The 20,985-nt window shown below is 38.3% G+C and overlaps 1 protein-coding gene across 1 annotated transcript in view; it reads left to right on the top strand.

Moving 5' to 3' along the window:
• Positions 1 to 20,985, top strand: part of Hmcn1 (hemicentin 1) — a 402,633-nt gene that overhangs the window by 216,642 nt on the left and 165,006 nt on the right. Inside the window, exons 23-31 of the mRNA XM_028775780.1 lie at positions 2,115 to 2,242; positions 3,400 to 3,672; positions 4,873 to 4,968; positions 8,147 to 8,341; positions 9,350 to 9,480; positions 9,639 to 9,786; positions 11,843 to 11,969; positions 13,458 to 13,612; positions 19,423 to 19,701. Of these exons, the coding sequence (XP_028631613.1) occupies positions 2,115 to 2,242; positions 3,400 to 3,672; positions 4,873 to 4,968; positions 8,147 to 8,341; positions 9,350 to 9,480; positions 9,639 to 9,786; positions 11,843 to 11,969; positions 13,458 to 13,612; positions 19,423 to 19,701 (1,532 nt within the window). The remainder of the gene's footprint in view (positions 1 to 2,114; positions 2,243 to 3,399; positions 3,673 to 4,872; positions 4,969 to 8,146; positions 8,342 to 9,349; positions 9,481 to 9,638; positions 9,787 to 11,842; positions 11,970 to 13,457; positions 13,613 to 19,422; positions 19,702 to 20,985) is intronic.

The raw sequence follows: 20,985 nt of genomic DNA, 5'->3' as shown, positions 1-20,985 counted from the left end.
TCACTATTGTAAACATGGAGTCAGCACATTCATTGTAACTAGTCTCCATGCGCACACTCACTATTGTAAACACGGAGTCAGCGCATTCATTGTAACTAGTCTCCATGCGCACACTCACTATTGTAAACATGGAGTCAGCACATTCATTGTAACTAGTCTCCGTCCGCACACTCACTATTGTAAACATGGAGTCAGCGCATTCATTGTTACTAGTCTCCGTGCACACACTCACTATTGTAAACATGGAGTCAGCACATTCATGGTAACAGGTCTCCGTGCGCACACTCACTATTGTAAACACGGAGTCAGCACATTCATGATAACAGGTCTCCGTGCGCACACTCACTATTGTAAACACGGAGTCAGCACATTCATGGTAACTAGTCTTCATGCACACACTCACTGTTTTACACACACAGAGTCAGCACATTCATCATAACCGGTCTACACACAGTCTACCTTCCATTCAACAATTACCCTCCTTGTAGATGCTACGGCCTGCTTAGTATTATTATTTTTAATTACTTTCTTTTCAAAGCTTTTTAACATGCCTGCTTGCGTGCACACAGATGAGAGTTTTAGAACCTTTAACGTAGAACTACGTTTTCTTTTCAGAGCAGATTCCTCCTTCCAATCTTGGAGGTAATGCCCATTGCTCTTCTGAGGGGAGGTTCTCCTTGTATTTACCAGTAACAAGATTCATAGAAGCAGGCTTCAGTTCCTAACCAATATGCAGCTTTGACTGGTTTAAATGTCTCTGCTTTTTAGTGAGTGTGAAATGGGATCTTTGAGTGCTTTTGAGTTTTTTTAATTAAATTTAATTTTTTACTTATTCACTTTACATCCTGCTCACTGCCCCTCCTGGTTACCCTTCCCTCAATTCTTCCCTCATCTCTCCCTCCCCTTCTCTGAGTGGGTGGGGGTCTCCTGGGTATCCCCCCGGCACTTCCCTAAAGCTGTTACCTGTACATGGTATATGTTCTTCTAGCTGGGCTAGACCTCAATGGGAGAGGAAGACCTAGCTTGGCAGAGACTTGATGTGCTTTTGAATATTTATGGGACTGGCTTTGAGTGGGCATGAGATACATGTGTCTGTTTGCTGGTCACTCATGCTGTCTGTGAATTGCCTCTTTAAAGTGCCTTCACAGTTTTTTGGTGACTTCTCTTTTTCTTGCTGGACATGGACATTTGTTATTTGTTTTTGATAATGAAATTTTTGTCTGCCATGTGTATTAAAATGTTTCTCTCAGTTACTATGGTTTTAAGTTTATTTAAGAATGCTGTTTTTGTCTGAGGTTAAGTTTTCAATACTCTTAAAGACTTAAAAGAATTAACCTATGCTTTGAAGGTTTACATTTCTTGCATCTTTTTGAGGTTATATTCAAAGCATTAAATGTTCTATGCCTTTTAAAAAGTTTTACTTTTCACATTTGAGATTCCACTCTCTCTGAATTTTATATTGTGTATGATATTAAATAGTGCTGTAGTTTAGTTTATTTTTCTCTACCCAAGATCATTTTGAACAGTAAATCTTTTCCTTATGGTGTGCATTTGTTTCTAGATAAACACTATCATTGAACTACATTCTCAAACCTTTTCTGTCTCTCCATACTTCATCTAATATGAGATACAATATATGTTCCTGCACATGCATATGTCATCTTGGAGGTCTCTGTACTTAACTCTAGTTTGACTTAACTCTGTAAGAAACCTTGATACGAGGTAGGTCTATGTGGCTCTGACAGTTCATCACCCAGTACATCATTGTTTAATGAGGTAGATATTAAAGATATATTTAAAAAGATATACTTTTGTTTGTCTTTACTGAACCACACTCAATTATTTGTGAAGCACTGCAAAAAATAAAAGATGTTTCATGCAGCCGTTCAATGCTTTAAGACAACTGTGTTAGATTTAAAGGTAAAAGTAAAATGACATCATCCAGAATAGCAAAGATAACTATGAGAGTTCCGTTTCTATGGCTGATGTGCGCTACAGTGGAGAGAAGTCTCAAAAGTTGCGTGCAGCACAGTAATTTCACGCTGAAGCGTGGCTGTGCAGGGGATGTTTGCATTCTCATATTCTATGGTCTGATGTGTGGGTTTCCCTTTTAGACACACGTTCCTCCCTTCTGGCTCAATGAAGATCACAGAGACGCGCATTTCAGACAGTGGGATGTATCTGTGTGTTGCCACAAATATTGCTGGGAATGTGACTCAGTCTGTTAAATTAAGTGTCCATGGTGAGTGTTCAAAGGGTGGCCAATGATAGCTCTGTCCATTTGGCCACACAGCCTTTGTGACAGTCAACCTCTAAGTTGTATGGAGACTAAAGATTTCTGAGTTATAAGTCTGTCATTCTTTTATGTACTCTGAAAGGTTGGTTAGCCATCTAAAAATAACTCCCCTGTCTCCATTTCCAAGTGTATTGATTACATGTTTGGATCTCATCTGGTCTAGATGTTCAGTCACTTATCTCTGTTGAGTTGACATGCAGTGGAGGAACTGTGTTCAAAGCATGGAGAGCTAGCTGTACTCTCACAGAAGAACATCGTACTTTTAAAATAGTCGTATTTGACATATGAAGACCACAGGAATGAGAAAATGCTCCTTTCCATCATTAATTGATTACATTACGCTTCTCTAATGGAAGTGTCTTGTCCCTTTAATTTATGACAGCCCACCAACTATTTGCCCCTTCAGTGCACTGATTACCTATCTCCAGGGCAGGTATTGTGTAGATCTCAGATATCTAAATATCAGAGGAAATTCCCTGAGATGGTATTAACCTAGTTGCATTGCCAGAGCAGTCATGGCCATGGCATCCCATTGAACTAGAGCTTTGGCATTAAAGGGAGGTTTTTATCACTTACCAACTCTCAGGCATTAGGTATATAAATCACTTAACCTATTTTATTTTTAGCCAATAAATACCATCTATGATTTTGCCTCTGAAATTAGGAGAAAGCTTTAAGAACATTTTCTTAGTATCTGTCTTCCATAAAGGGTATAAACAGACTACACAAAAAGAATCGTTTTCTGATTTGCTCTGATAGATAGGGGTCCTGAAAGGGCTTTTAACCTTACCTCACTTATAAACTAAAGGAAACTCACCATTGTTAAGTGCTCACTATTCATCAAGTGTGGAACCAGCAGTACTGTATCTGTCATTTCCTAGAATTCATTCAGTGTACTGGTACTGTGCCTGCATAGTTGATTTTACCTGGATTGTTAAAGAAATGAACCTCATGAGGCTTGCTGGCATGCCCATGTCACACAGCTAATAAGTGACTATTTTATTTTTTTGTGTGTGACTTCTTGGTAAGAAGTTCTCATTCAGAATTCAAAAATATAGGGACTTTTAAATATTTGATGATTAATGCTCATTTGTGACTTCTAGTTCCTCCAAAAATACAGAATGGAAATAGACACATAAAAGTCCAAGTTGGCCAGAGAGTGGACATCCCATGCAATGCCCATGGGTCTCCTCTTCCTGTGATCACCTGGTTTAAAAGTGGAAGGCCCATGGTATTTGATGGAGCGCAGCATCCTAGTAGCCCAGATGGAACGCTGAGCATTGAGCAGGCTTCGATCTCAGATGCAGGCTTATATACATGTGCTGCCACGAACATAGCCGGAAGTGATGAAGCAGAGGTCACATTGCATGTCCAAGGTGGGTTTTGGCTTAAGAAACATGTCTGGTTGGGAGGAGCGGAACAAGCCCCCTGAGCTCTACACAGGACGTGCAATCATGGATCCCTTGAGGGGATTTCTACATAGAACTTTAGCTTTAAAGGGAACATTAACCAGAAGCAAACACATGATTAGCTAAGCCAGAATGACGTTTTCATGTTTACTTTTGAAACTAAAGTCCCTGGTGTATATAATGAAGAGGTCCTAGGTAATGGCCCAGCCAGTGTTTCTGGTTTGGGAGAAATTGCAGCTGGAGCGAGCTGGAGTAGTATTTCATCTCGTACCTCACCTTAACTGATCCCTGTGAGGTCACTGCTCACTGCTCCTCTATTGTTGTTGGCTTTATTCTGAGGTTCATTATGCAGGTTGAGCCTAATATCTGTCATGGTGTAGGCAATGGTGGTGATACTGTGACCCAAAGCACCTGCTTTCTTGAACTATTCTAGTGTGAATAGACATAAAGTAAGCAAAGAAAGAAACAAGGTTCGTAGAGAAGGAAAAAGTACAGTGGGTAAGTTAAGATAGGATTGCTGTTCTGGGAATTGGGTTGGATTGCTAGGTAGGGATTCTCTAATTCTCTAAAGAAGTAGGATTTAAGTGAGAGCTTGCTGGCTGGCAGGAACTAATCACTGGATGTTTTCTGTCTCACCCTGACAGAGAGAATGCCAGTACAAAGGCAGGAAGTTAGGTCAGTGGGGTATAGTAATTAGCACAACATTTAGCACGTAATACATCACTGTTCTTGGGGAATGAAGGTCTAGGATGTAAGTAAGGAGCTTACTTAGCTCATTTATTCACTCAACCAATCTTACTAAGTGTCTACGTTCAGAGTCAAAGGAGAAAGATAGACATTTCTAATATTCTCGTAAATCTTGGAGGTACATAATTACAGACTCTATACACAGGATGTGTAGAATATTAATCCAAATGGTACTGTATCTCATAATAGTATTCCTATAAGAAACCTATTAAAATGGGTAAGAGAGTGCAAAGGTTTGCGTGGGAATGTAAGAATATGAAGATACAGATATGGGGACATACACAGTGCTATGTGATTGAACAACAGACGTGTCTGTAGAGGGATCAGAAAGGCAGAAAATCACTAAGTGACCAAATAAGAGAACCAGAATGAGAGACTGTCCAAGGAAAGTCAGACACAATGCATTTATTTTTCTACTAGAACCGCCCACAGTGGAAGACCTGCCACCTCCTTTTAACACTCCACTCCAAGAAAGGCTGGTCAGTCAGCGCATCGCATTTCCTTGTCCTGCGAAAGGTACGTAATACTCAGGGACACGGGCACAGGTACCAGCTTGTAATTGTGTGATATGACTCCAGCATTCTTCATTCACTCAAAATATCACACTTGTGAATTTCCACCTGCCAATCTTTCTTATAACGTTTAAACACAATAGAAACTCCCTCGTTTCAAACAACTCTTGGAATTGGTACTTTTCCCTCCTTCATGCTTTATTTCTCTCACGAAAAGGTTTTCCCAACTCTTCGAGCTTGCTTAATCTAATACTCTTTTCATGACAGTTCAAGACTTTTCTACTGCTTTTCATTTCTTTCTTTCTGGAAGGGTTTTCTTTTTAAAAATGTCACAGTAGAGCTATTTGTAATATTCCCTATTAGTGTTAATCAGTAAGGATGCAAATTAGGGCCATCACCCATCTGAGGCAATTTTATTTTAATCTTTCTAAGTCATTTATTTATTTATTTATTTATTTATTTATTTATTCACTTTACAACCCCATTGCAACCCCCTTTCCTCCTCTCCTCCCAGTCCCACTCTTACAACTCCTTCCCCCCACTATCCCTTTCCTTCTTCTCAGAGGAAGTCCCCCCTTGTGTACCACCCCATCTGGGACGTCTGGTTCCAGAAGGACTAAACACATCCTTTCCCACTGAGGCTCAGCCTTGCAGTCCAGTTAGTGGAAGGGGTTCCAATAGTGGGCAACAGAGTCAGAGACAGCCTCCGCTCCAATTGTTAGGGAACCCACGTGAAGACCAAGCTGCAAGCCTGCCACAAATGTGTAGGGGGCCTAGGTCCAGTCCCTGTGTGTTCTTTGGTTGGTGGTTCAGTTTCTGTGAGCAGCATGGGGCCAGGTTAGTTGACTCTGTAGGTCTTCTTGTGTTGTCCTTCACTCCTCCAGCTGGCTCAATTCTGTCCCCAACTCTTCCACAAGACTCCTTGAGCTCCACCTGATATTTAGCTGTTGGTCTTTGCATGTGTTTCCGTCTGCTGCTGGATGAGGTCTCCTGAGAGGCTTCATCCAGCACAGATTTAATCTTTTTTTTCTGGGTCTACCTGCACTGGTAATTCTGAGACTGGGAATTATGTAACACATCTCTCAAGTGGTTTTTTTTTTTACAAACCACATCTTTCCTTGAATACTACCATGTTTTCAGCCAGGAACTGGTCAAGTCCCTCTCCACAGCAGGGATGAGAAAAGGCCATTAACTCGGCCATCTCTCCTCTGGGTAGCAAACACCCATGTTTAAAGACATTCTCTGACACAGACATCCATCTACAATAGCTCCAACTCGCCTTGTGGTAGTCCTGACAAAATCCAAGTAGGGTTCTTTGCATAACCTCCTGCCTCTGGCAGGAGGGCTCCAGGCAGCTGCCAGCATGGATGTCCTCATGTGTATCTCTTCTTAGTGGTCTCTGGAGGGGGCAGCAGTTAAGGCCTTAGGAGATGCCTGTGTTTAATAGCAAATGCTCAATTCTTTCGTCGGTATTTATCTCCAGTATTTGAAGAAAGATGCCGTTAGCAGCTTTTTCAGACATCTGTAAACTTAGCAGTAATAATTCTCAGAGCCACTGGGGACTAGAGAGGCAAGACCTGGATAAGAGGCATTCTTCAGAAGAGTGTGGGTTCCTGTGGGTCCAGCTACTCCTCAGTCTGCCTACACCTTTGCTCTCAATCCAGCTTTCTTGACTTCCCATTTCCACAAAGGAACCGTGTGCTCTTTGGTTATCATAGCTATCTGGACTATATAGTTCTTGAGTAGATCCAAAAGTAGCTACATGATTTTTCATTGTATTATTATTACTGTTGTTGTTGTTGTTATTGTTGTTATTGTTGGTGTGTGTGTGTGTGTGTACACAATTTTGAGGAATCAGTTCTCTCCTTCTACTGTGGATTCTAGAGATCAAAATCAGTCATTAGACTTTACAGCAAGGGCTTTTAGCCAGTGAGCCATCTCATTGCCCATTTTCTGTTGTCTTCGCTATAAATTTCATCTTGATAATAGTTATCCTAGTAAATAAAAGGTAGTCCTCTGCTTTCTTTCCTTTTGCTTGTCCGTTTACCTTTTATGTGTTACTTCAGTTTAAATGTTAACCTCAAAGTCTGACTGATATCCACAAGGAAAAGGTGGGATAAAAGGAAATGACAATAACCTTTCTTTTTCTCAGAACATAGACAGATGGCTGGAGTCAATAAGCTCTACCATATTTCCACATTAGTCAAAATCTCTCACTGACCGAGATGAAATATGTTGATCTTTTTATTTTCCCCTTATAAATATGCCTTCCATAATCACTTCAATATGACATTCATTAATATTGAGTTTAGTTTCACCGGTACACTGCATATATTTCTGTCATCTTTTTGGGTTTATCCTGGATTACACATCCTACTTTTAAAAAGTTTATTATCGTAGTTTTGGTTGCTAACAACATCTTATGAAATCCTGTTGGCTTTGTTTAATGTGCTTTGTCTTTAGTATAGAAAGTGTTTAGAATAGTGCCTTTTACATTTTTTGTTAAACAACAGATTCACAGCACAGTCCCTGATTTTCTGTCTGTTATATCCCCTTTGGCTTTATTATATATATTCAATAGTTTTTATTATTTTGCCTTTAAGCACATGACTTCCATTTATTCTGCTACCCATAAGTGAATCCGGGAAAATACTTTTTTCTCATCGCTTTGTCAACTTCTTTTAAAGATTTGCATTCTTGTCTTTTGATGAACAGATAAGATACTGAAAAGGGTATATATCTATGCTAGATAGAGCCTTTTCCCAAGTAACTATAGGCCACAGATTGCATTCTATTTGTTGGGCAGGTTCCTGGCGTATTCCTGTAACAATACCGTGCTTTGCTGTCTTTACGTCACTCCTCGTATCCCTACATATCTTGTCAATTTGATGATTCCACATATTTTTTACTCCGACTCACCACTGTAGTGAACTCACCAGAAAAAAAATGTTTTGCTTATAGTCTGAGTTTTCTGATTAAAAGCAACTTTGATCAACTAGAAACCACAAGTCTGAAAACTGATCAGGAATTGAAATCATTAACTACCATTAACTGTAGTCTGTTCACTCTTATCTTGAAAGTGTCAAAGGGCATCAGGATACACATTATAGTCATAACAGGAAATCTATCTGTTCTGAACATTTTATTTTATTTTATTTTATTTTATTTTTTAACATTTTTAGGTACTCCTAAACCAACCATCAAATGGTTACACAATGGTAGAGAGGTGACAGGGCAAGAGCCTGGTGTTTCTATCTTGGAAGATGGCGCACTGTTGGTAATCGCTTCTGTTACCCCATACAACAATGGCGAATACATCTGTGTGGCTGTCAATGAAGCTGGGACCACAGAAAGGAAATACAACCTCAAAGTTCACGGTAAATAAGGATTAAAACATTAAAGGCAAATAGCTAAAAGTATGACTGTTTCAAATTTTTTCGTATTTAAGTCCTTTAATCAATTTATTATTACTTAGTACTAATATGAATGAATTAATATCAAACAGAAGGTAGGAAATTGGTTTGTATTTTTCATTTCCAACATTTCATGCATTTTTTAGTTGAGACTCTACATCCTTCAAAATTTAAATAGGAGATAAAGATGCAGCCTGAGAACCTGTTTACCTGGCAAGTCATTCCCATACTGTCTTCAGAGCAAAACAATCAGTTACACATACTCAGCTGACATACCTTCCCAGAGATTTCCCTAAGACAAAAAAGTATTAACTCTGTATAAAAATAATAGAGATGATAGAATATTATACCCACTCTCTGTACCTGGGCTACTTCATTGAACAATTTATAGTATGAATTATTCTAGGTCTTTAACTTATCTATAACATCTCTCTGAATGAGTTCATAGGATTTATTTAACCTTTCTCTACTAATGTATTGGCACTATACTAATTAGTATTGTACTAAGGTGTTTGTAATGTAGTAAGTTACTGGGTTTTTAATAACTATTTAAACTTTCAAATAAAATTTTGTACCTGTATCGTTTTGTGGGAGTTTCTATGTGAATTTTAGGTTTTGGTGACTACAGTTTTATAGACACTGAGTACTAGTCACTCCCACCATCAAGTAGTGAGTGCTATATTGCTTAATCAAATCTCGTAGGACTTTCAATATGTCAAATAATTCTTTCTTAAAGTTATCCTAAGTGTCGCCCTGAACTTAAAATTCTTCCATAAAACACACCATTACATTGGGATTTTTATTTGTAAATGTGTTGGCTGACATTTCTCGTTTCTAAGAAAGCACATGTTTGCATATGACTACTTTCTCTATCCTTTCTTACCTTCGAAGTTTCTCTAAATGGCTTTGTGGAGACACTTGGAGTTCCTGTTGATCACAAGACTATCCAGTCATGATTCCTCTCTTTTGCAGTTCCACCAGTAATTAAAGACAAAGAACATATGACCAATGTGTCTGTGTTGGTAAACCAAGCAGCCAGCCTCTACTGTGAAGTAGAAGGAACTCCATCCCCTGTCATAACATGGTATAAGGAGGACATGCAGGTAAATAGAGACAGCCAAATGTGTACAGTTCTCTGCCTCTCTACCTGAAATAAAATATTCAGTTGTGAATTTCTTCTTAGTGATAACAAACACTGATTTTCTGTTCTCATTGTGGAGTTTTATTAGCTTTGGAAATAACAGTCCTTTGTCTCGTGCAGGTGACAGAAAGCAGCACTGTTCAGTTAGTGAACAATGGAAAGATTCTAAAACTCTTTAAGGTCTCCGAAGAGGATGTGGGAAGATATTCCTGCAAAGCAATTAATATTGCAGGCACCTCTCAGAAGGACTTTAATGTCAGTATACTAGGTAAGGAAAAAAAAACCTCTTTTTAAAATAAACCTGTATGTTACATGCATTTCTTACTGTCTGCCAAAATAAAGCTATAAAATAAATTGATAGGAGAAATACCATTCACATCATTCTTTTAGTAGGTTGTTTTAAATTTTAGATAATTAAAATATAAAGATGGCTCTGACTCACATATCCCAAGGTACTATGAACTTAAAGGTGACACAGTGTATGTTAAGAGACTTCTCTAGACAGTAGCTACGTAGAGAAGTGGTTATTTATATACATAGGTAGCTGTGAGGTACGGTGCAACGTATTATGATGTGGACATCTCCTGAAGCTAGTAGGATGCTTGAACTGGAGCAGGTCATGCATCTATTTTCAGTGCATTCTAGTTAATTTAATTACTGGAGCCTAACTGACCCTGGTTGCAATCAAGGGAAGAGAATGTGATAGGCGTTTCTGGCAGGAAGGGAATTCTGAAGTGAGTCATCCCTACTCTAGACTATAATACAAGTAATTTTAACTGCTCTCATTAGTTTAATTTTTAGTTAGTAAAATTATATTTGATGTTATAAGTTCACTTTGTGATAAATGGCCTTCTCTCCTTTCAGTGTTTTGTTATCAATATAGGCATATAATTTGTGTTTTTAGCGAAAGTGAAGCCTAGAAGTGATATGGTCATAAAAATTTGCATTCATCAATACAAAAATAAATCAATTTCCTTACTCTCCCCAAAATCTAAACTACATTATGTTTGTTTTTCCTGAATTCGTATGTGAATTTAGCCACAGGCCATGTAACCAACCTTGGTGGTTTTTTTCTCACTGGTCTTGGCGTTGTGTCTTCTGATATTCATTCCCTCCATGAACACCACGTGTGTCTGATGATTCCCAAATGCTCAGCTGCAGCTCAGAATTCTTTCAGCTCTAGGAAAAACTATCTAGTCTTTGCTGTCCTATCTTTTTTATATTTTTATCTACTTCTTAAATCTTTGTGTTATTTTCAAGAGAGTCTCACTAGTATCATAGGCTGGCCTTACACTCACAGTCTTCCTCCCTCAGCCTCCTAAAGGCTGGGATGCTAAAGGTGTAATATGATGATATCCATGTCTCCTTAGCACGTTCTCTGTAATGCCTTCTTTATGTGTTGTTGAATACCGTGGTGCTATCTCAAACTGAAAGATACCAATGACTGTTTTCTCCAGTAAATGTTGGGGTATCTGAGTGACCTGCTTCTTGACCTTTCTCCTACTTTCTGCAGAGCTCCTGAAATTTGCCCCTGTTCTATGACTACTTCCTAATTGTCTGCCTCTTTCCATTGCATGGTGAAGGCATATTTTTATTTATGATAGCCCCTTAACTTCCTTCCTGTACCCATTCTTCACCAGTCTTATCCACTCTTGATCCAGCAACCAGTGAGGTCTTTATATAAATATCTTATCAAGCCACACCTCTTCCCAACTGAACCCCTTTACTGTCCAATGATTTTATGAAGATGAATATCAGACCACTCAAAATGAAACAAAAGAGGGGTATAGATGGTGAGAAAATTATACTCAAGCATTTTCATTTGTATAATTCCAAGGATAAAATTGAGTATATTTTTTTCATGTATATCATACTCACAGCAAGTTTTGTATAGATATCCTACAAGAGGAGATCACAAAAGACTAAGGTAGACATGACACACCAGGTAGGATGTGGTCCACAGGAGATTGATATTGCCCATGGCATTCATTATTGTAAGTGTGCAGCCGTAATCCATTGGCTCCTATGAATTTTGAGGCTCAATTACATTCTGTGAGTTTTGCTCTTCACTTACTACGCCTCAAATGACTTCTGTTCTATCATGTTTGTAGGTAATTGTCCTGCTAGCAAAATTTCATAGAAATATTCTGGATTTTAAGTTAACGTTTGGGTGCACAGTGTAATGTGAATGAGAGTTCCCATGAGATGTTTTGTTTCTGGCGTTAAACTCTTGCTGAAATACTTTGATAACCACTCATTGCCTGCTTCTTCCCCACATCTTTGTGCTAAATCATACATATTATGATAAAATGTCTCTGTTCAAGTTCCACCCAGCATACTAGGTGCCAGCTCCCCAAGTGAAGTCTCAGTTGCTCTTAACCACAACATTACCCTGCAGTGCCCTGTTAGAGGCACGCCCTTCCCAGCTATTCACTGGTTCAAGGATGGCAAGTGAGTATCTTGTCTGAATTTGTTCAAGGGTGTAATTTATAGGAAACAGATATGTCAACGTGTAGTACCTACCTCTTATTCATCATCTTATTAATACATTATTTAATGAAACAGAAACAATGTTGCTTTTCAAAAGTAACGTTTTAATACAAAATCTTCCAGTTATATTGTCCAATTTTTAAATAACGAAGTTCTTTATAAATTTGGAGAGGTTATTATAGAAATAGATTAATTTATAATTATTGCATACCAAAATTCTCTGCACATGTTTTATCATAAAATGTGATTCCAATGAAGAGATACTTATGCTTTTACATGAGATTGAGCTATTGAGAAATGTGCTTGCAAGAATGGAATGAATACATAGATTCTGTCGAATGACATGGGAAGTACAGACAGGAATTGCACGTCTTACATTGCAAGCCTAAGGAAGAGCGTTGCCTACACTGTAAGGCTACAGTGGCCTATAGTGGCTCAGAGGTCACTTTGCATAGTATAGCCACAGTGAGCTATAGTTTCTGTCAAAGGAGAAGGAATCTAAGAACTCGGTAGCATAGTCTAGATTGGCCGTGTATGAAATGTAGGAATTCATTTACGCTTCCAAGAAATCAGTGAGACAGACATCATAGAACAAGCGAATCAGGACTATGGATGAGCAATTTGAAATACAATCCCACAATGAGCACTAAAAGATTCTCATCCTCAACATTCTGATGAATATAAATAGAATATAATTTTGTTTCTCATGGGTCATTTCTAACAAGCAAAAGTTTGCAAATACCAAGTGTTGTCTAGGTATGGGAAGTTAGAATACAGCCCTGGAGAGAATATAAAGCCCTATCTTTAGGGACAATTTGATGCTGAGTTTTAAAATTGTAACACTCAGCTGCTGCGTTGCAGGGGTCACGCCTCCATTCTACAAGACTGAAGAGGACAGGCATGTCCAGCAGGAGGCACATTTGTTGATATTCTCTGCAATGCTACCATGGCAGATGAGTGAAAACAGGCCAATGCTAGACCTTAGGAGATAGATAACACATAAGACCGGAATATTCCACTTCAAGTAACCTGCAGCTACCAGACAGCACCAGGGAATGCAGGAGAATAGCACAGTATCATTTACATTAAAGGTTAGGTTTCTTCAGGAATACATTTAGAAATAAAAACTGTTTAGTGAAAACAAATGGATAAAAACCAAACTGATTGGGGCAAGAAGTCAGCAAAAAGTCGCATTAGTGACAGTACATCAAGAATGATTTTTCAACACTTAACACCTAGACTTATTTGTTTAAGTTTTGTGTTACCGTTATAATTAATAACTAATAAAATGCCAAAGTTTTATGGATTTAAGGAATATATTATCAAATGTTCACTCTTTTAAAAAACATCTCCAAATGTACCACATCAGTGGTTTGTGACTTTTCGGAAGACCTCCTAATCCTTTTGCATGAGAGACTAAAAATGGACCTATGAAATAATTTTTTCTAGACCTTTATTTTTGGGAGATCCTAACATTGAACTCTCAGACAGAGGACAGAATTTACACCTGAGAAATGCACGGAGAAGTGACAAGGGACGCTACCAATGCGCTGTGTCCAATGCAGCAGGCAAGCAAGCCAAGGATATAAAACTCACTGTCTATGGTGAGTATGACTTTTCTCATGCTGAAACCATTATAGACACTTCAATTATAAGTTGAAAACTGAAGTTTAGTCTACTGTTTATTGTCTTTTTTCTCCATAATGAACACTTAGGAATGTTATGCAAGTAAAGATAAGGAATCTACCTTTATATTTTGAACTTTCACAATGCATTCAGTTTTTAATGCAATTTAGCCATAGCTGTGGATTTATTAAAATTATTTAGCAATTTTAATGTGGTAAACCTTTCCCTAGTTATTTGGCATAAGCATAAATCAAATACTTGTGTCCTTTAAATGTTAAAAAAATCTTTTAAAAAGTGTATGTGTAAATGTATAAAACACACTGAATCAACTAGTACACCAACAGTTCAGTTGTTATATTTTCATTCCATCTTAGCTTCTATCCTGACTGTGTGGTGATATTTTTAATGCCATGTATTGTTCTATTTTCCTCATTGCTTTTCTACCATAAATAATATGTCTTAGTTACATTTCTATTGCCATGACAAAACACTGCGATCAATGCAAGTTATAAAAGAAAATATTTGATTTGAGGATTACAGTTCCAGAGAGTCAGAGTCCTCAACCATCACAGCTGGGAGCCTGGCCATAGCAGACAGTAATAGCCCTGGAACAGAGAGTGCAACCTGGGAATAGCACAGGCTTTTGAACCATCAAATCCTACTCTCAGTGAAACACCTCCTCTAACAAGGCCACACCTCCTAATCCTTTGCAAACAGTTCCCTGAACTGGAGACCAGGTATTCAAAGTACCAATTAAGGTGACGATTAAAGTCATTTTTATGAATGGAACCATTAAGTAGACACGTGAATGGCACACCACAGACACAGACTTAACACAGCAGAAAGGAAGAGAACTATGTGCTAGTGGATCTTAGCAAGCATCCACTCCTTACACTACTGTCACCCTTTCATAGAGTGTATAATAGACTTGAAGAAAGAGTCACATACTTCACTGCTGCCTTGTCACAGGGTCCTTTCAATCCAAAGTGGTCACTTAGCCTCTTTCATGTTGTACTAATTCATTTTCTTCATATCACCTTCTGATATTTGCTTAATTATAAGGTTTTGGTTGCTAGACATTTATTGTTAAGGATTCTAAACTTCATAATAACTTCTATTTTTCATGCCTCCACTTTGCTGGCTAATACAGAGCAATCTAAAGATATATTGTCCAAATGACTTCAGGGTCTGGTACTAAACTATGGCAGCTAGTAGTTATATGTAGCTAGTGAGAAGGTACTGGAGCCTGAGAGGTACTATAAAGATAAAATGTTCACTGGATATCAATGATGGTACAAAAGCTTTATATGAGATACCTAGCTAATAATTTTGTGATCTATTCTATACTTCTTTTTGGGATATATTGGACTAAGTAAAATGTATTGTTAAAATTTATTTACCTATTTTCATTTTATAAGTTTAATGTGGCCCCTAGAGAATTTAAAATCACTTATATGGCTTAAGTTATGCTTTTCCTGAATACCCTTTTCAGTAATTAATAAGAACGTGTGCGTTAGAGACAGAAACACGTGTGGTTTTACTAAAGCTCTGCTAATTGCTAGCTTCGTGACTTTTTATTAATTTCCTCACCCCTTTAATCTCAATGGAATTAGTAATATTGTTTCTATGAGTATACAATGCTAGATGTATTAGACAAGTTTTATTTGGCTTATAGTAAGGGGTCAATGTATGGTTTTTTTTTATCATTGTCTAGCAATACCATTGCCTTAAAACTTAAAATATATACTTTAGCTCTGGTTCTTTCTTTTCCTTCTTTTTCTCTTTTTCTTTGTCTTTTTTTTGTGTCTGTCTTTCTGTCTGTCTGTTTCTTTATTTCTTTGTTTCCTTCCTTCCTTCCTTCCTTCCTTCCTTCCTTCCTTCCTTCCTTCCTTCCTTCCTTCCTTCCTTCCTTCCTTCTTTCTTTCTTTCTTTCTTTCTTTCTTTCTTTCTTTCTTTCTTTCTTTCTTTCTTTCTGTGGTTCACTCTTAGCCTACGTTTACCTGAAAGTCATGCCTCTTCTCACTAAGGGTTGAGACTGCAGATGTGTGCCACAACACCCAGCTCAAATCTAGCTTGATTTGTACTTAATTAACTGCATTTAAAAATGAGACTTTTAAAATACAGATGTCTGTTTCAAGTTTTAGTATCTATTTTGCATCAAAGAAATTATATTTAAAGCAGATTTTTAAAAATCATTTATGTGTAAAAATGGAAGCCTGATGGGGAAATCTGTCATGAAAAGACATGTCCTCTATAAAAGTTCCATCACTGGAAGATTAGCTGTATAGATGCCAAGTTAAACACAAATGTTATTACCATCACTGCCTGCCTACCAGATCCAGCCACTGAAACAACAAACACAGCATCTCCCCAAGCTGCTGTATTGTTGCCAGCATCTATCATGAATAATGAGGAGCTTTAATAAGACTCCTATTTCTGTGGGACTTGGATTTATCCTCTTTAAATCCTCATGTTCATGCTGTGTGATACCCGCAGGCACCCAGAAGAGAGAGCTTCTGGAATTGTCTGATTGAAAGACAATGCTGTATTAAGAAGTTCTGAGTATTGTAATTCAGGAAACAGTATCCTTCCTTTTCTAGCAAGCTGCTCTGTGCCTTCAAGCAGGCAGCCTTAAGATATTTAATTTCATTTGTGAAAATGTAAATATTATGAGTAAAAAAACCCACAAATATATACTTTAGGTAACTGAGAATAATGTGTACGTAGATTTTAAATTGAGAGAATCTTTCAGCCTAAAACAGATTTGTTTCCCTTATTTTCATGTTCATATCATCACGTGAGGAATATTACAGGCTATTGCTAACAGTCTTGGTTACTCTTCAAAACTTGGTGATAAGACCCTGTTCCAGAAGATACCTCATATTTGATTCATTGAACATGGAGGAATCAATCTAGTGCTAACTTGAAAGCCTCATCCCTACTGACTATCTTTTATGATGCTGGAAGGTGATATGCATGATTCTAGAGGGGAAAAAAGGAATTATCCCTGTCACCAGTTGTGAACCCTGCCAGCTACTTTAACAACTAGCCTGACAAGATATGCTCGATGTGAAACAGTGACACAAACAAGAGAGTAGCCACTCACTTTCTGTTTGGATCTGAGGCTTACTCCAGGAAATGGAACCCAAAACCATACCTATTATTATTCTGCTAAAGGGACGTAGTATTAAAATGTGCTGAACCTATAGATCAGTATATCTCTTAACCCTCTTCTCCTACTTACAATAGATGACAATTAATACAGATACCTTCAATAGGTTAGCATATAGAGAATACAGACGGTGGGGTGCTCAGGACTAAATGAGATGTATATATCATACTCTTCTACACAAGACTCAGAAATCTTCCATGAAGAGAGGAAGATTGTAAATACCAGAGGTGGTGAACAGCTTCCAGAGAGCAGTGCTTTATGTATAGAATAAAGCAGTTGCACATATGAATTCACAGTGGTTTTGACAACATACATGGACCTTCACAAGTTCAAGGCAGACAAAATCTCAGTATAGCGCTTGGGAGATGGAGACAAAATTATTCAAGAGGGCTAATTTTTTCTGTCATTCAAATTGATGGCAAATGTTGATATATTATTGATGATTGGTAATGTGATTCTGAGGCATCTTTGAAGATGTGATTCTCATACAATAGATAGGTTCTGCTCAATACTGACGTTACTTTCTTAACATGATTTTTTATTAGTACGTTCATTTCTAGGAAAACATTTATAATATTTGCTTTTTAGCATGCCGTTACAAATGGGAAATTAATCAATTCTAGCTGAAAACTATATGGAAGATTCTGCTTCCGGGATAAATAGGGATGTCTGGGGTGTGGAAACACGCACCTGTATCAAACATCGGTAGATTAGCTGTGTGGACTTAGAAGATGAAATAAAAATGTGGGTGAATAAAGGTCTCAGTTCTGATGTGAACTTTTGGCACCCTGAGAAATGTGTTTAGTAGCCTTATACTACTTGAGTCTGAAAGAATCAAGTATCTGCTTCAATATTAATTTGCATATTTAGTGTCTTGCATTTTAATTTGAAATTGAAATCAATGAAAAACACTATTTAAAACAAAATTAATTTCCAAAGTTCTTCAATACTTGGTAACAGTACTTAAATGTAACTCTTCTCATTGAGAAAAAAAAAAAAAAAGGAAATTTAGTCTCTTCCCTGAACTTAACAAATGAAACATCATCAATGCCAAGGCATGCAGCTGCTGTAAGCCTAGATATTCAGTTCTGCTTCTCAGGAGAGTCACAGGATTAGTGGTGTTCATGTCAGTAACAACAAATAAAACACACCATTGACACCAGGGACTCATTAACACAGCCATTCTGCACAAAGAGCTTGCTGAGAAGTAATACAGTCACGGCACACAGATGTTTAAACATCACATCTTCAAGCTCTGCACACTTCACTAATTCTTTTCTTGTTCCTCCTCCTCCTCCTCCTCCTCTTCCTCCTCCTCCTTCTTCTTTTTTTTTTTTTTACCATTATCAGTTGTAACAAGGCTTAGCAAATTCCAATTCAGAAGATACTGTTGCTTGGAATTCTCTGAGGATGTTTTTATCAATATTTGTTCTGTATAGATTGCTCTTAGCAACTAATCTTTCACTTGGCCAAACTTTGCAGTGACTCCTCAGATAAGCCAGGACAGCTTAGTAATAGTAATATCTATCATTGTGTCAAAGGCAAGAATAGCCAACAGAATAAGTTGCCCTTTAAAACTGAGTACTCATAACGCCCCTAGAGTCATCAGGCCCTCTGTCATTCTCACCGAAGACCTGACTTTCTCTGGATATATCTCTTCAGCTCGCATAATTTTTTTGAGAATTTATCTATTTTTAAATATTTTTTATTAAATAATTTTTTTTAATTTATTAAATGTATAAAATTATTTTATTTACATTCCAAATGTTGCCCCCCTTCCCAATTCTTCCTCCCAGAGTTCTTGACCTCATCCCCTTTCTCCTTTGCCTCTGAAAGGGTGCTCCTCCACACCCCACCCAACTACTGCCTCTCCCCCACCCCAGCATTCCCCTTCCCTAAGGCATCAAGTCTCTATATGATTAGGCATATCCTCTCCCACTGAGGCCAGACAAGGCAGTCTTCTGCTACATATGTGCCAGGGGCCATGTACCAGCCCATGTATGCTCTTTGGTTGGTGGCTTAGTCTCTGGGAGCTCCCAGGGGTCTAGGTTAGGTGACACTGTTGCTCTTCCTATGGAGTTGCCATCCCCTTCAGTTCCTTCAGTCCTTTCTGTAACTCTTCCATAGGGGTCTCGACCTCAGCTCAATGTTTGGCCGTGAGTATCTGCATCTGTCTCAGTCAGCTGCTGGTGGAGCCTCTCAGAGGACAGCCATGTTAGGCTCCTGTCTCCAAGCATAACATGGTATCAGTAACAGTGTCAGGGTTGGATTTTTTTTTGGCTTTACTTTTTGGTATGATTTTTGAACTTTAAATGAGGCTTTGGTTTGTGTTGCTTTGTTTATTGTAGCTAAATTGCTTGGATACTCTAATGTGATCTAGCTCATGAGCTACTGAAACTGTGCTGTTGACTTTGGTGTTGTTCTGAAATCTGGAACAGGAAAGGAAAGTGGTACAGACAGTTTGGACTTACAGATCTAAGTAATCACCTATGTGTGACCACAGATATCCTATCATTAACTTACACGTTCGTTAAACTAAAAATGTTAGCAAGCATGACATTTACTATCGTGATTCAGATGCTAAACTTGCATTTGCTTTTAAATCTTTCTTTTTAGTTCCACCTAGTATTAAAGGAGGCAATGTTACCACAGAAATATCAGCCTTGCTCAACAGCATAGTGAAACTGGAATGTGAGACACGGGGGCTTCCGGTGCCTGCCATTACTTGGTATAAGGACGGCCAGGTAGTCACATCCGGCTCACAAGCACTTTATATTGACAAAGGACAATTTCTTCACATTCCGAGAGCACAGGTCTCTGACTCAGCAACGTATACATGTCATGCATCCAACGTTGCTGGAATGGCCGAAAAATCATTCCATGTTGACATCTATGGTAAGGATATATAGATATCTTAACTGAGTACTTTTTTTTGGTAAGAAATTACATTTATTGTTCCCAAAACAGATGATTTCTATGTGCTAAACACATTCTATCAAGGTATAAAACAGTACAAAGTTGGAGGTGATGAAAAGCAAAATTGTTTTTCTTCATCAGATGATGCTTTTACACTGCAGTGAAACTTGTATAAACATAGGCTTTCCATACTTTTATCTTTCAGGGCTCTAAACATTTAGCTGTTGTTTTGACTGATATTGTTTTAGCAGCAATTGACTCCATTTTTGTGTGGTTCATATCCTTTACCATGTCCTTCCAAAATAGTTGGTGGTATTATTAATATAAGATTACTTTTTAATTCATAATAATGGTGGAGTGAAATATAATTGTACATTATTAATTTCTCAATATAGGAATTTAGTTTAAGGCAAGAAAGTAATAACTCCCCAGATAGAAATTGAAGGTTTTCACAAGCAGCTTGTAACAGATCACAGCAGACTAGACGGTTCCACAAGGGGAGGTTTATTAAGAGAATGGGAGAGCAAGAGAGAGAGGAGTAGAGAAGTGGAGGCCGGCCATGACCACGTGGAGAGAGGGGGGAGGGAAGGGGGAGGGGAGAGGAGAAGCTAGAGGCAAGAGAGTAAGAGAGTAAGAGAGAGAGGAGGGGGCCAAGCAGCCCCTTTTATAGTGGGCAGGCCTGCCAGGTAACTGTGGGGAGGAGCATACCTGGCTGTTGCCAAGTGACTGTGGAGGTGGAGTTTAGACAGAATACTAACATTCCCACATTTTGGTTTAATTAAAAAGAAAAATTAGAAAGAGGTGACGGCGAAGCAGGAATAGGGTCGTCGTGAAATCTGGCTACTGCCTGCTGACATTGGGGACAATGTGTCTCTAGGGGGAAACCTAGAAGAATGGGAGATGTTTGTCCGGTCTTAGGAGAGCTAGCTGTTTTCTGTTGTCCAGGGTATATGGAGCGAGCCATCTGAGAATAGGTCAGAAGGAACAGGTCCAGTAGAAGCAGCTGTGTGTGTGGCAGGAGATGGAGCATCTGAAGTTTGCTTCTCTGGAGCTGTATTGGATGCACCTGGACTTGACAAGATGTAGGAAATAAGATTAAGAACACTTGGAGAAAGAATTTTTTTTTAAGATGTACATTTGAAACCCAGAGGGATCCCACCCTTTGTTATAGGTAGTAAGTGGGAATTTTAGGCAGATGTACTTATCTGGATGGCATCCATGAGAAGTAGATCTGAGTGGGTTTCCTGTAGCTTATAAGTTTAC

Source organism: Grammomys surdaster, unplaced genomic scaffold, assembly GCF_004785775.1.
Source record: "Grammomys surdaster isolate TR1022 unplaced genomic scaffold, NIH_TR_1.0 259, whole genome shotgun sequence".
Lineage (NCBI taxonomy): Eukaryota > Metazoa > Chordata > Mammalia > Rodentia > Muridae > Grammomys > Grammomys surdaster.
This window is presented reverse-complemented; position numbering and strand designations above follow the sequence as displayed.